General features: G+C 48.0%; 1 protein-coding gene across 2 annotated transcripts in view; it reads left to right on the top strand.

Annotated features, from left to right (window-relative positions):
- Prkn (parkin RBR E3 ubiquitin protein ligase) overlaps nt 1-16,396 on the top strand; it is a 1,199,352-nt gene that overhangs the window by 1,175,786 nt on the left and 7,170 nt on the right. For both annotated transcript variants that reach the window (XM_057763084.1, XM_057763085.1), the window contains one exon: nt 13,804-13,921. In XM_057763084.1, coding sequence (XP_057619067.1) covers nt 13,804-13,921 — 118 coding nt within the window. The remainder of the gene's footprint in view (nt 1-13,803; nt 13,922-16,396) is intronic.

Consider the following 16,396-nt stretch of genomic DNA (forward strand, 5'->3'; position numbering starts at 1 on the left):
TCTTATGCCATATATGCATCCGAAAAGCTAAGAACTGAATTTCGGCTGTCATTAGCCCTTCATTCCTCGGCTGGAATGAAGTTGGGAGTGGCGGGCAGTGTTCCTGACGATCCGCTACGTCGTTACCGAGGAAACTGGGTCCAGATGCAGATACTGGAGGCTTACCCACATGTTCAGACTGTCCTGAGTGTGCTATGCCAGAAACATGATCAAGCATGTGTGTGTGTGTTTCCATAAGTTCAGAATTCACTGAATTACAGTAACCTCAGAAGGGACCATGGTTTCCATAGCAACAGTCCCGCCCATACCTATCTGACTGAGGCGAATGCAAGCTCATTTGTCCTTTCTTTCTTCTATTGTTTTACTTTGCTTTTTTTTTAAGAGTCTCACTGTGTATCTGAACTTGTATCTGGTTTGTCTTGAACTTGCTGTGTAGACCAGGTTGGCCTCAAACTCACAGAGATCTGACTGCCTCTGCCTCCCGAGTGCTGGGATTAAAGGTTTGCACCTCCATGCCAACTGAGGTTCTTTTTTCCCAATCTTAACCCCTAATGTGGACTTGCATCCCACAGAAATCTATCTATCTCTGTGCATATGTGTGCACACAGCTTACGGAATGAGCACACATTAAAGAGGCTGCAGGGGAACTCTGGCTGCTGAAGTGGAGTGATCGAGTGTGCAGTGTTCATAAGACGGCAAATCCAAACCTGCCACGAAAGCTGCTGCTGTAAGCAGGCCGCTGGAGAGTCGGGCTTGAGTGTAAAGACAACTCGGCCACAGGGAAGAGAGGACAGAGCTACTCTAGTCCATGTGGGCGAACAGGCAGGCCACAGTTAAGTGGGCTACATCAACACTGGGGCACCCAAATGAGATGATGCCCAAGGACAGCCAAGAGCGCTCTATCTACCAATCCTACCGTGCAGTCTGGGTATCAGGGAGTAGGTTGGTGTGGGGCCCTTGCAATCCTCACACTGTGTGTCTACCGGATGCCACTGTCTGGGGTGAGATGATAGAGTTACCCATTTCCTTGGTCTGGCATTCCTGATTCACTCTGGGGCCTTGTTCACACGACATGATTTTATTATTTTTCTTTTACTGAAAATAGATTTTTTTTCATACATCACATTCTAATTATGGTTTCTCCTCATTCTACTCCTCCCAGTAACCCCATCTCTCCTCCCTTCTGGGTCCACACCCTTTCTGTTTTTTCTTCTTAGAAAACAAACAATAATAAAAATAAAATAAAATATAAAATAATAATAATAAAATAAGATAGATCAAAAACAAACAAATTGGAATAGGACAAAACAACCTAACAAAAAGAGCCAAAGAAAAAGCATAAGAAACACTTATAGACACAGAGACATGCATGTTCACACACATAGGAAAAACACTTATAGAAACAGACACACGTGCTCACACACATAGGAAAAACACTTGTAGACACAGAGACACACGTGTCCACACACATAGGAATCCTATAGAATTATCAGAGGCTATAATATATAAGCAGAAGACCTGTGTAGTTTTTTTTTAATACCCTGACTTAACATTATGAGACAAAGAGCCTCTAGTTGTGTGGTTGGGTGTTGGGGGCTGTGGACCCCGAGACCCTGAATTTCCTGTAAACAACTTGCTTGCAGCTGCTCTGAGCAAAACAACTCATTTTCCTGGGTTTGCAGCTGCTCTGAGCACCAGACGCTGAGACAGGGGAGTGAGTTCTGGTGGCTGCAGCTGAAAGATCCCGAGAGCTGGGGCGTGGCCAGAGCACTACATTAGCTGCCCTGAGCACAATAAGGTGGGCGTTCCTGGCATTATTGTTTCAAGCATGACCCATGTACCCAGGTCTCTGTCTGTGTGTGTCTTTGTCTGTTTAAATCTCCAGGCCCCCTTTCCCAGCTCGCTAACACGAACCACAGGCGTAGTACCGTAGTACACGTAGTAGTGAGGACTTTACAGCTGGGTTTGTTTCCTGCTGGCCATTTACTACTGGGCATGCAGCCTACACTTAAGAGTGGTTTATTTCCCCTGTAAGACTCCCTTAAAAAGCTGATTTTTTATTTGCCAGTGGCTATCCATTGGAGATAGCTTCTGGATGATGGTGGGTGTGTGTCCATCTCTTTTAGCTCGGGACTCCCTCTGGCTAAGACCACGTGGGCCCTGTGTGTGCTGCCACAGTCTCTGACTCTGTGTGTGCCCCAACCAGAAGGCTTTGATTCCTTGGTGCCCTCCATCACCCATGTCTTTTCCACTCTTTCTGCCTCCTCCTCCCAGATCTCCCTGAGTCCTGAAGAGAGGGACCGATAGAGACATCCCTTTTAGGGCTGGATGCTCCAAGGTCTCTCACCCTCTGCACATTGCCCAGCTGGGGGTATCCGTATTGTTCCCATCTGCTGCTGGAGGAAGCTTCTCTGATTATGGCCGATCGAGGCATTGATCTGCTGCCCTGGCCACTGGGTTCCCAGGGAGTCCGGATGCCCATGTGCTCCAAGTCCCTGTGGCTTTTGTACACCAGTAGTAGGAACGACAGCTACTATCACCATCAGCAAAAGTGCCGTTCTAAATCGTGTTGTAAAGTCTATTTCTGCAAGTCCAGAACACAGAGTGTGGCGCTGTGTCCGCCAGTCCTCAGCCAGAAACTCTATGGGTCCCATCACCCTGAATTTAAAAAAAAAAAAACAAGTTTAGCATGCACGCATTCTTCCAAAACAATAATAAGAGCACGTTGTGAAAATAACAAGGCTTCTACTGTTGCCCATTATTGGTCAGCTTGGTCCCTGAATGGTGCTGTTCAATTGCTCACCAGCAGGGGACAGGCTGCTCATGCATAAGCCCGCAGCCTGAGCATCAGCTTGACTTTGTATGCTGGGAGGATAGCGGATTTGGTCACTGTCATCAGGCTTTGGATTACAGTGTGGAAGGAGGAATTTAGAAACTGGCACTCACTGGAAGAGAACCCCACTGAAGTGTGTCAAGTATCTTCTCAGCACTATGTGGCTTCGACCTTTTCTAAAGAGTAAATTTCAGTTTCACTTTTAGGATTTACTTTCTAGCCCAGGATTATAAATAAATCTCCTAAAACAGGAAAGAGAGCCCTTGTGTTGCTTCTGATAGTTTATGTGTACATTATCGTGTTCCCAGCCACTATTTGAGCTGGGAAAGCCACAGATTGGCTTTCAAAAGCATCGTGGGGAGGAGGGGAGTGCTTCAATTTTTCGGTATTCTTAAAAGGACTGGAGACCCATCAAGGCTCCATCGGTCTTCACCATCAGTGCAAATTCTCCGTCTTGATATTCCTATCTCTATAGGCTAGAGATGAGGGTGGCAGTGTCAAATGCAAACAGTCTTCATGCAGGGCAGGCTGACTCCACGCTCAGCTCTGTCTCTCATTTCCTCACAGGGTCCCCATGGTGTCCTTCTCACACTTCCTCAGATGACAGGAGGCTGGGTCTTCTGCCCAAGGGCATAGCAAAGAGTGGCCTTAGGCTGAAACCCAGGCAGGACACTTCCATGGCTCTGCTCCTAGCCACATCTCATGATGCACAATCCATTCACATGCAGATCCCCAGGACTGCATACAAAAGCATCTGTCCCTTCTGGGGTCATAGGTTGTCGAACTCGGCTTTGCTGGGGCAGTTTGACTGTCTGCCTCTTCCTGTACACATATAGATAGATGCATGGAAAGAAAGAAATGTATAGAAAGAGGTATATAAAGGAAGATGTATATGTGGAGATAGATCCATGTGCCTTAGAAGAAACTGTGTTTTTTCTTCAGCTATGAAATATGTAAGAAAAGACAGTTCTCCCATATCCATCCCCACTGTGCACACAGATGCACTTTCTTCCTAGGGTGGGTTCCCCTGGAGTGTGCACACGCATGCACTTCCTTCCTAGGGTGGGTTCCCCTGGAGTGTGCACACGCATGCACTTCCTTCCTAGGGTGGGTTCCCCTGGAGTTCTAGCCAACGAGCTGACTCATCATGTGCCCTCTGGGAGCCACACTATGTATTCTGTGTGGATCTGTGACAGTGCTGAGTCACACGACGGTCCGCTCCTAGAAACGTGATGCGAGTCCTTGTCTTACAGCTTGAGTAGGGCTACGCTGGGGTGGGGGCGGAGGCGCTTACCCTCCCCACAGTGCTATTTCCCCAGGCCCAAACGTACACTCCTGAGGAGGAACAGTGACACCCACCCCAAGCCTCTTGCTTCTCACAACCCAAGGGTTTCACTTTCTGTACCCCGCCGCATGTCCACTGCATGCAAACCTCAAGAGTGTAAGCATGCTCACCTGCATTGTCTAAAAGCTCCCAGCGTTTAGAGACCCTTCCAGAAGGGTTGTAGCAATGGCATTAAGACATTGGTTCAGGATGCAAAGCAGAAATGTGTCCGCCGTCTCTGTGCAAATTCCCCAGGCATGCTAGCACATGCATGGGAACTTTCCCCGGTGTCATGTGACCATCAGCAGAGGTGTGGTCCCAAACTTCCTGTGGCTCCTCCTGGACCTTCTGTGTGACTTTTGCTAAAGAGAAAGATCAGCTTGTGGTAGGTGCCACAGGCAACCAGGGAAGGTAAAAAAAAAAAAAAAGAGGTGCTGATGGTGGCACCTAGGCCTATGCCTGTCCTGGAAGGTTTCTGAAGGTCAGGCCGAGTGGAGAGCCAAGTGATGGCAAGTGGCAGGAACACTCAAGGGCTGTCATTGTTCTAGCATCCCAGGAAGTAGGCAGATACAACCTAGGGGCCAGGGTGAATAGCAGAACTTTCCATATTTGTGATCCTGGAGAAACTCTATGTCCATTTAAAACTAGAATGAGCATCTACTTTGTTTCGGCAGTCAAACCCTTCACAGTATATCCTGTCTCAGCCAATAGGGTTTCTATGACAGAGTGCCAGAGACTGCGTGGCTTACACACAACACAGATTTATTCCTCAGAGCTCCAGGGACTAGGGTCAGGCTCTAGCCCAGCTGGGGTCTGGTGAGAACCCTCTGCCAGGTTGCCGTTCTCACACAATAGAAAGTGAGCGAGAGAGCTGCCTGGCCCTCTAGGAGGGGACAGTCCCACTCATGAGAGACACCTCAAAGGCCCCCCCAAACACCATCCTGCTGTGGCTTCGGGAGTTTTGCCAGCAGCATCTATAAGGGAAGAGGTAAAACCATCAACCTGTGAAAGAGAAAACACTAGAAGCTGCTCATGGTTTTCCTTTTCCCTCTCTCATCCCAAGAGTCAGAACCTTCTTGGTCCTTCCCGTTCCTCTGAGCCAACTGATACACCCAGTAACTCAGTTCACACTAGCGTGCAAATGGTCACCCAGGCATAGTCTGTTATCCCATTTGCACCATGCTAATAAGAAGAGAGTTGCCAGGTCCCCTTGGAGAGATGGCAGGTTCCCTTGCAGGGAAATCCTCAAGGGTACTTGGTTGACCTTCAAATCTCACCCACTAGATCCTATGGATCCTAGGATCAGAAATCGGTATTTTAACAGAAAAAAAAAATTTCTTTTTTTTTTTTTTTTTTTTTTGGTTTTTCGAGACAGGGTTTCTCTGTAGCTTTGGTGCCCGTCCTGGAACTAGCTCTTGTAGACCAGGCTGGCCTCGAACTCCCAGAGATCCGCCTGCTTCTGCCTCCCGAGTGCTGGGATTAAAGGCGTGCGCCACCACCGCCCGGCTTTCTTTTTTTTTTTTTTTTAGCACATTATTGTAAATTGGCAGTGCAGTCTCTAGAAGACATGCCCTGGCCCATCTGAGGCTGAGCACATACCCCTTGTCATAGTAAACATTTTGTTCACCTGTCTTAATCTAGCTATGCACAGTAAAGCCTGCACATGTGGGCACACACCCTAAGCTGGAGGCATCAGCGCTGAGGTGTCATGCCAGGTAAGCCCAGAGCCTCGACATAAGCTGGTTCATCTCCATATCTCTGAGGCTGATCAGCACCGCCCGTGTTCCTACACACTGTGATTAGCTAAGTCAACGAGGGTGCATGCAGACTTGGGTGTGGGGACGCAGGAGACTGCCTATCCCAGGCAGATCCAAAGGCCTGAGGACTCATCTCTAAGCGACACGGGGAGATGCTTGAGGTGCCTGTGTTTGCTTTTTAATCGGCATGCAAAGCAGTGGATTTCATCATAGCATTTTCCCACAGTCTGCTTTTTGATCCTTCACCTCCCTCTGCCCCTCCCCCATCCTTGCTGCCCTGCCCTGCCCCTTTTCAGCCCAGCAGCTCTCTCTCTGCTGTCACATCTCCTGTCTTAGCATCCTCCCTGCCCCCCAGGACCTCTCTACCGCCCACAGTCATATGCCGTGGCCTGATTTCTTCTCCAGCCTGGCCCTTTTGGAGATCCATGTACCTCTTGTGTTTGAACCTCTTTCTGTAGGCTCTGGAAATTCTCCCAAAACTTAATTGAATATATTGTCTGTGCCTTCTGCCGTTGCCTCAGCCCCTTGGTCTATGCTTTGGACTCTTCGCTTTGGTCTCTGGAACGTGTCCTAGATTCCTCACACATTTTAGCCGTGTTCATATTTTTTCTTTATATACACCTAGCTGTGTTACTGTCTGGACTTTGTTCTCTCTCTCTCTCTCTCTTTTCTCCCATACAGTCTTGTCTATTGACGATGCTTTGTTTATTCGATGGATTACTTCTTTCATTTCCAGAACTTTTATGTGGTATTTTATTAGTGTCTCAATCCCCTCCTGAATTTTTCTTCAGCTGTGACAGCTAGTTATAGCTTAGCTTAACTCAAGCTAGAGTTATCTAAGAAGAGGAAATGACAACTGAGAAAATGCCTCCGTAAGATTGGAGGGGGGGGGCTGGAGAGTGAGCATTGCCTGCTCCTCCAAAGGTCCTGAGTTCAGTTCCCAGCAACCACATGGTGGCTCACAACCATCTGTAATGGGGTCTGGCGCCCTCTTCTGGCCTGCAGACATACACACAGACAGAATATTGTATACAAAATAAAGAAATAAAATATTAAGAAAAAAAAAGATTGGAGTGTCGGCAAACCCATGGGGGTACAGTCTTAATTAGTGATTGATGTATGATTAATGAATGAATGATGCTCCCACAGGGATCAGTCCCACCCCTGGGCAGGTGATACTAGGTTCTAGAAGAAAGCAGGCTGCGCAAGCAACGAGGAGCAAAGCCAGTAAGAAGCACCCCTCCATGGCCTCTGCATCAGCTCCTACCCTGTTTGAGGTTTTGGTTTGGTTTTGGTTTTTTGAGACAGGGTTTCTCTGTGTAGCTGTAACTGTCGTAGAACTCACTCTGTAGACCACACTGGCCTCGAACTCACAGAGATTTTTCTGCCTCTGCCTCCCAGGTGCTGGGATTAAAGGCATGCGCCATCACCACCTGGCTTTGAGTTCTCGTCCTGACTTTCCTCAGTGATAGACTGTGATATGGAGCTGTGAGCTGACATTCCTACCCAAGCTGCTTTTGGTCTTTTATCACAGCAATAGAAATCCTAAATAAGACATCAGTGTTTTTAATCCTTTCTCCAAGTTGCTAAAGGTTTCATTCACTTTGGTGGCTTCCTGGTTTTATTCACTTTGGTGGCTTCCTTGTCTGCGTCTGAATAGATGACCTTGCTTCATTTTTCTGCTTATTGGGTTCTCCATATGGTCAGTGATCCTTTCTAAAACTGTGAGCCAGGCATGGTGACGTGCACCTTTTGTCCCCAGGGAGACAGAAGCGGGCGGATATCTGAGTTCAAGGTCACCCTGATCTACAAAGTGAGTTCCAGGACAGCCAGGACTACACAGAGAAATCCTGTCTTGGAAAAAAAGGTCAATCAATCAATCAGTCAATAACCTGGGGGGATCAGTGAGAGGGCTTGGCAGGTAAAGGTGTTTGCCACCAACCTGAAGCCCTTAGTTCAACCCTTAGAACCCCTGCTGTGGCAAAGAGAACTGCTCCTGTGAGCTGTCCTGTGTCCCCCACACGTGTGCAATGGCACACTCACATGCACGCGTGCGACCGCCTCCGTGTCTGTGGGCATTGGGACCCTGTGGATGAGTCATGATGGGTGTTGTCTCATTTTGGTCTCTTGGTTATATTCTGTGTACCCTCGTGGTGGCTGTGTTCTCTTATATTCTGTGTACCCCTCGTGGTGGCTGTGTTCTCTTATATTCTGTGTACCCTCGTGGTGGCTGTGTTCTCTTATATTCTGTGTACCCTCGTGGTGGCTGTGTTCTCCAGCTTTAACTCCTCCTCCCTTTCCCCGCCCTTGTTTGTTTTTCATGCGAGTCCTCAGGAAGTTTCTTCACGAGGAATTTTGTTTTCTGCTACTTTGAGGGGGGTGTGAACCATGGTATCTAGCGGCTTCTCTGATGAGTCACCGGCAGTCCTGGGGTTGAATAGCAGGAGGTTACTCTGTGAGTTCTACTTGTGCCCAGTAATTTTCAGGCGCTGGCATTGGGGTGGAGATCATTGTAGTGTATAGATTTTCATTCATTTATTTATTTTAGAGCTAAGGGTTATCAGTGTTTATGATGTGAAATAGGGATCTAGCATGGAGGCACACACGTTTAATCCCAGAACTCAAGAAGCAGACGCAGACAGATCTCTGAATTCAAAGCCAGCCTGGTCTGCAAGGCAAGTTCCAGGACAGCCAGGGTTACAGAGAAACCCTGTCTGGCAGAGAAACAAAGGTGTATTGGTGAAATGGTGTTGGCAGCATGCAGGTCCAGACACAGCTGCATCCCGCATCCCACATCCCGCAGCATCCCCAGGAGTTCTTTGCAGACAGAGAACCTGTAGTGATGTAGGATTCTTGATTCACCACAGAAAAGAATTCCAGGAGGAATCAGTATCAAACAGGATCAGAGTTTCAGAGGAAGAAAGTTTCGCAGAGACTCAAGCTCTGGGGTTAGTAGGCAGCGGGGGGAAGGAAGAGCACAGGTCCAGCCAGTCCAGCCAGCGTGGGCTCTGCTGGAGTCAGGTCTGCAGGGCAGCCTTGTGTTCTGTTTACAGTGGCTTCTGAAGTTACACCTCAAAGGCTGCTAAGGAGCCTTTCCTTCTCATTAAAAGAGATCCTGGGCTGCTTCCAGGCTGGCTTGCATTACAGCTGATAAGGTAAAGCCCAGGTCACTCAGGGTGCAGGGGAGGTTAAGACTGCTCCTCTGTAAACAAAGCCTTGTTTGTAGATTCCCAGGAAATATCTGGGAAAGGAGTAAGACTGTCCTTGTCAGTCATGCAGGCTCAGGCCTGGTTCATTGTGAAATAAAAAAGAAATGGTTTGCACATTAGAAAATACCTCTGCATAAAAGGAGCGGTGTCTGTCAGCAGCCTCCGCCAGCGCGCTCCTTGTGCCATTTGTGCCCCCGGGTCAGCCCCCAGCCCTCCCGCATCCCTTCATTTTCTCACCTTTCCCTTCTGCTTTGGGCCAAGAACAGAGAGTGTGTGTGGTGTGTGTGTGTGTGGTGTGTGGTGTGTGTGGTGTCTGTTTGTGTGCTGTGTTTGTGTGTGTGCTGTGTGGTGTGTTTGTTTGTATGTGTGTGCTGTGTGTGTGTTTGTGTGTGGTTTGTGTGTAAGTGTAGTGTGATGTGTGTGTATGTGGTATGTATGGTGTCTGTGTGTGCTGTGTGGTGTGTGTGTGTGTGTTTGTATGTGTGTGCTGTGTGTGGTTTGTGTGTAGTGTAGTGTGATATGTGTGTGTGATATGTATGGTGTCTGTGTGTGTGCTGTGTGTGTGTTTGTATGTGTGTGCTGTGTGTGTGTTTGTATTGTGTGCTGTGTGTGTGTTTGTGTATGGTTTGTGTGTAGTGTCTGTGTGATGTATGTATGGTGTGTAGAGGTTAAACAGAAGAGGTGACTGCTGAATGAGAGAGCAAGCATCACAGTTGGAGACACGCAGTAGACTGTTGCTGTAGAAATGTAAAATAAGGAAGACATTTGTAGATGAGCCTTGGCATACCGCAGATGCAGGTGGTGAGGCAGGGGTTGGTAGGAGTCGGTCGGCCCTATGGTACTGCCTAGCCCTCTGTCCATCCGTGCGTCTGCCAGTGAGGTGCAGCTTCTAGTTTGTCATCCGCAAGGAAATTTTTTTTTAAGATTTACATATTTACTTTACTTTGTGTATGAATGTTTTGCGTGCACATATGTATGGGTACTACATGCATTCCTGGTACTGAAGAGGCCAGAAGAAGGTGCTGAATCCTCTGGAACTGGAGTTATATTCCTGAGCCACAGCGTGAGTACAGGGAATGAGCCAGGGCCCGCTGATGCTCTAAACCACTGAGCCGTTTCTCTAGCCCCTGAGTCTTTACAGTGTATCTAGGAGGAGCAAATTAGACAAATGGTATAGGCATGGCAAGGGGCAGTGCCTCGTCCTGCTGAAAAATCGAAGCCGGTTCTTGCCTTGGTTTTTCATGCTTGTGTCTCTCAGACGTCAGATAATTCATGTGTGTATTTTGGGGTGGAAGTTTTTGGAGCATCTTTAAATGTCAGTCACAGTCTTACATCACGAATAAGAAATTAGGAACTTCATTATAATTTTGACTTTGTATATTTATAAGACTGTTTGGTATTTTAACTTGTTCAGTGTGAATAAATATATTTAAGATACAACAAGAAGCACACAACAGTTCCCTCTTTAAAGGGAATCACAGAGAGTTTATTCTGAGGTAAGTGTAAGTAGCCAAGGCTAGGAATGGCGATCCTGGGTCCTGGGTGCGCTCAATGACCTGTGCTGCTATGGGCAAGGTTACGTGTACTTTTCTAGTCACAGAACAAAAGTATGGCATAGTGGTAAACCCCCGTGATCCCAGGAGAGGAAGGAGGATCAGGGGTACAAGCATTGTCAGCTACATAGTGAGTTTGAAGTCAGTGTAGACTACATGAGACCCTGTCTCAAAAACAAGAGAAAACTAATATAAGTGATGAGCCAACGCATCCACCAGACATGTGGGTAGAAACGTGGGAAATCTCTGCCACCGTTTTCAAATGCTATCTCACAGCATGCTTAGCTCTGGACTTGATGCTCTGCGGTCTGCTCAGAACATATTCCAGAGGTTTATCGTGTTATGGAGTTCCAATCCACAAGGAAAAGTCCACGGACTCAATTCAAGTTATAATTAAATGAATTTATGAATTACCACTGGCCATGCAGAAGAGGCTGGAAGAAGGGTTTTAAACGGTGGGCAACACAATCATCTCATTTTGTGGCATGCACAGCTTCATTCCCCCAGCTAGTGGGGAGCCTCCCCCCCCCCCCCGTTTACAGAGACAAGTGGGTTTGTATAAGTGGGAGCAAACGGCCGTTTTTACAACCATGGGGAGGGAAAGGGGGAGGGGGTAAGGAGTCAGAGTTGTCAGGAACTTATCTTTTAGGGGGTTAGAATGGGTGCCTACCTCAAAAAGGAGTTTGAGCTGTCACCGTCAAATAATCAAAGCTGGACCAGATACAGAGGCCGGTGATAAGTGGCTATTAAGAAGAATGGCTGCAGCCCACGCTCATTTTGTCTCTGAACCTGCAATATTCTGTCTTTTTATAATCGAGATGTTCTGGTTGGCCAATCAGCCTGCAGAATCTCTACTACCAGTGTGACTTCTTTGGAGAACTTAAATTCATAAGTATTGCCAATCACATAGACTATGAAACTGTATGTATAGCTTAATTTTCACACCATAACATATAAAGAAAAACACACAGTCCCACCACCTTTGGGAAACACACGTTCCCACTCTCTCTGAGAGCCTCAGACAGCTAAGGGAAGATTTACTTTGTTATCTCTGAAGAGATAAAGTCAATCGTGGCTGTGAGTGCTGGTGTTCGGCCTCCTCCCTCCTTTCTCCATCTTTGTTCGGTCCAGGCCCCGAGCTCATGGGATCGCATTACCCACATCCAGCATGGGCCTTCCTTCCTCGGCTAAGCCTCCATGAACGCACCCTCACATAAATATGCAGAGCTGTTATTTCCTAGGTGAAACTAATGCCAGTCAAGTTGGCAGTGAGAAGCAGCCACCCTAAACACCCTAATCGCCGGGCCTTAAGACCACATGTGCGTCCGACAAACTGAAGCCACGCGTGTTAAAGTAAAAATGCGGGTCTGGGGGCCAGATCTTGAAATGGTCCTCATCATATCTGCAGTCTGCTGAGGAACAAGCCCCTGCAGGGCTTGGCTCACAAGTCCAGTTGCTGTTGGCTGAAAACTTGCCAGTGAGCATCCGTGCATGGGGCTGGCAGCATCAGGCCTCCAAAGTTGTTGAGTTTAGTCAGCATTAAAGCTACTGAGTAGCCCTGGGAGTTTTTTTTTTAAGATAGCTTTATTTATTTATTTATTTGTTTGTTTGTTTATTTATTTTTATGTGTACAGTGTTCTACCTCTTACCAGAATGGGGCACCAGATCTCACCATAGATGGTTGTGAGGCACTATAGATGGTTGTGGGAATTGAACTCAGGACCTCTGGAAGAGCAGCCAATGCTCTTAACCTCTGAGCCATCTCTCCAGCCCAAGGGGAATATTTTTTAATCATTATTACAAGTTAATAAAATGACTCGAATGTTTGTATTAAAGCATAGAGATGGATAGGTAGGTAGGTGGGTGGATGGATGGATGGATGGATGGACAGACGGACGGACGAATGGATGGATAGATGGATAGATAGGTAAATAGGTAGACAACTAGATGCCATAGTGGACACAGTGAAGCGACTCTGTTTGGATTACCATTTTGAAATACAGTCCCAGATCACAACACCCCTCTACTAAATCTAAAAATGATTCATTCTTGTTCTATGTTCTTGCTCTTGCAGGTACTTGATGTTTGAGCAGACTGTGTCATAGTGTCTGAACCAGGCAGGAGCACAAGGAAGCACCCATCTGGAGCAGCTCCTTTGGGGGCCCTTCTCTAGCTGAGGGGGTCTTAGTCAGTTTTCAGCCGCATTAGATTGCCAACATACAAATGTTTGGGGGTGGGGAAGGCAGCCATCCCGTAGCAGGCAGTTAGGAGTCAAGGACGGTCTAGTACTTGACAGCGTAAATGGTGGTGCCAAATGCACCATGGCTTTACTGCACCATGGACCCTGGAGGAATTTACGTCATCAGCCAACAACATGAGTCCGATGCTCATCTTGGAACTTAGGGAAATGAACCTCCTGCTTTCAGTGCCCCGTGTTTTATTTTCACCTGAGAGGACTCTCAGAGGGGATGGGCAGTCCTTTTCCAAGTCTTCCATCTGAGTGAGCTGAGCCCAGGCAGCTCTTTCCAGAGCGCAGGGTTCTCATCTCTGCTGTCAGCAACTCCGGAAGTCTGCCTCTCTGTCTTCACCATGTTCTCTCTGCTGTGCCTTCTGAGATAGCATCAGAGCCCCCCATTTTCCAGGGGCAGGAAGTAAGGGGAGAGATGGAGAAGGGAGTTAAAAGTGAAGACTGTAGATTCACGAGACTCTCCCTCTTCCCAGAGTCTGCTCACTGTCTGTGCCTTGAATCCTCTGAAAGGGCAGCTAGTGTGTTCACACACGACAAAGGGTCTAACGAGAGGCGTGTGAAGCGTTAATCACGTGCTTACATATTAACCACATTCTAGGTATCATGTATTACAGTCATATAAAATTCTCAGACCGCAGCACTCCATTACAACTGCGCAATCTTTTCTTAGCCCATAAGCATATGCCCTGTGCCAAGAACACAGTGCCCACACTTGCCCAATGGTTGTACAGCCCTTGTCAAACAAGTTCACATCTAAGCTTCTTGCCTGAAGGCACTTCCATCTCTGAGAAGTATCTGTCCCAGCCCTTCAAGGAATATAGACTTAAATCCCAGCGATAAAGACCCAAATTTAAATTCCTTTCGTCTCTCCCAATCCAGGCCTACCGAGTGGACCAAAGGGCTGCTGAGCAAGCTCGCTGGGAGGAGGCCTCCAAAGAAACCATCAAGAAAACCACTAAGCCTTGTCCTCGCTGCAATGTGCCAGTGGAAAAAAATGGTGAGTGTGAGCCAAGAGGAGAGCCAGGCCTGCCTGCACCCTCCTGCATGGCGGCCTGTGGGGGCAGGGCAGGCGGGCTTGGGGGAGGGTCCACAGCTTGAGGCCGGCTGGGTAGAGTGTGAGTGGGTCAGGTCTTCTTCAGCATGGAATTGCTTAACCTCCTAAACCCGAACCCCACTACAACTACCCTAGCATCTTTCCAGAGATTTGGGCTGCTCTCATTGCTAATATACTTTAGGAGGCAGGAGACAAAGGCAGTGTCCTAGGTGGTTTCTGGGGGATGAAATTCCATCCTTGGACCGGGAGCTGAGGTGGTAAATGAAACTTTCTGGTGAGGTGGTGGCCAGCGGTGGCTGACACGGAGTGTACCAGGACTCATTCCAATGTCAGTGGAGAGAGAAGACCACAAGATACGCCAGTGTTCCTTCTTAATGACATCAGACGCTTGGCATCTGATGAGTCTCCACTCTTCTCACAACAGAGTCCTCCGTAGGCCCCCAGAGCCCAGACTGAGGGACCAGGAGCACTGCCACGTCAACTGCATTGCTCAGGTGATGGCAGCTACACCTCTCCTTGTGGATAATAGTAACAGAAGGAACTACTGTGTTTGGCACACCCAGTAACTGCTTGTCCAAGTCCTCTGGCAGGATAGAGCATCTGCTCCGGCCAGCATTCCCAGTGCACATCAACGCGTTAGAGCACGTCAGATATTATTTGGGACAGAACAGGGATAGATTTCTTTAATCAGCTTTTTCTCAGACACTTCTGGCTGTGAACACCCTCCCCCTGACCTGCATGCATGCCCCATCACTCCTGGTAATATCCTTGAAGGCTGGGGCTCCCTTCAGTTCTCGGGTCCCTACTGCAAGGGAGGCAGTGCCTTAAATGACACTCGTGCCCAGCTCCCCCATTCAGATGCCAACATTACTGGACTTTGGAAAGGGACTTTTTCTTCTGCCTCCCAGCAAATCTTCTGTGACTTTTAAGAATCCAAAACGACGATTTGAACATATCTCTGAAGGAAATGAAATGAGAACAGGGCAAGTTCTTCTAGAATGTTCCACCTCGCAGTCAGCAGACAAAACCATGCACGTTCATGCTCGAACGGTTCCTCTTCGCTGACCTTCTCTAGTCCAGGTATTCTCTCACCTGAAGGACTGTCCCTTCCTGACTCGTGCAGTCATATCCCTAGCCTCATTAAAGCTGGAACCTCATGGCTTTGGAGAACCCCAGAGCCCTTAGACTGAACCATGCACCCTTCTCACTCCTGGGGATCAGCTCAACTCTGCCATGATCTGTCTCTGCTGGCCATGTCCTCAAAGTACAGATTGGATTGCCCTTGAGCATGAAGAGGAACTGCCAAGTATGCTTTTCAAACTACAGACTCCTGGGCTTCCATCCAGACCCGAGTACCTATGTTTTAAAGTTCATAACAAGGTCTCCCAAGAGGTTCTAGGGCTACATTGGCAAAAAAGAATCCTTCAGGGCACATTGGCAAGCATCCTTCAAGGCATATAGCTATGTACGGCATTTCTCCTCCCCTAGTCCACAGCAAGAATACGTCATGCAGAGGACGTTGAGCAGGGGAACCAGGCACCAGCATACTTTAGGATATTGTCTTGCCTGCAGCAGGGACACAAGAACCAAAGCAAGTTTCACACCCCGAGAGCCACTACTGATGCAAAACATAGCTCTTCTCACAAAGAGAAAAAGAATTTATTCTGAGCCAAACTTGAGTGACCATGATGTAGGAACACAGATTCAAGTTGCCCAGAATGACGCGTCCCGCTGTGGAAGAGGCTACATAAACTTTAGAGTCATTGAACAACAACCGCAACAAATCAGAAATCCACATATTTATCAGATAGATTGGTGGGGATATCGTATGGGTTAGATACAGCCAAGCAGCCAGCCTTAGCTTGAGGCTCGTGAGAAGCTTGGTGCCCTAAGTTCGCCAGTATGTTCTGTTCTGAAGGTTTTGTCTAACAGACACAAAGCTGTTAGACCAGTTACAGAAACCAGTAACAAGGGACTATTAAGGGGCTGAAGACAGTCCAGGGCCACTTGGCGCTCAATCTGTAGCTTTCCGTCACTCTGCATTCACAAAGTAAAGTCAATAATTCTGCAGAATCAGCGGCACAGAGGTGGCCCTTTCAGGGAACACCTGTCCATACCACTACGGGCATCGTTCTGGTGCCTCTGGAGGCTCCATTGCGCTCACTGGAGAAGCAGTTTCTCACACCTCCTGCTGGCATACTCTGGACTTTCCCTGTGCCTTCGTCCCTTTCCCCCTTATCATTGTCATTGTGTCACTGACTTCAGGGAGCTTCTTGGGAATTGGGTCCCTTCCATTCTGCTCCCCATATCTGGTTGGCTCCAGAGGGCTCCCTGTGTGAACTGTACTGTGTCTGGAGGGCTGGAGTAGAAGCTGAGCTCTGGTCTGCTTGAGTTCCAGTCCTCATTCAGCCATTGTCA

Source organism: Chionomys nivalis, chromosome 2 (genome assembly GCF_950005125.1).
Source record: "Chionomys nivalis chromosome 2, mChiNiv1.1, whole genome shotgun sequence".
In the NCBI taxonomy this organism is placed as follows: Eukaryota; Metazoa; Chordata; class Mammalia; order Rodentia; family Cricetidae; genus Chionomys; species Chionomys nivalis.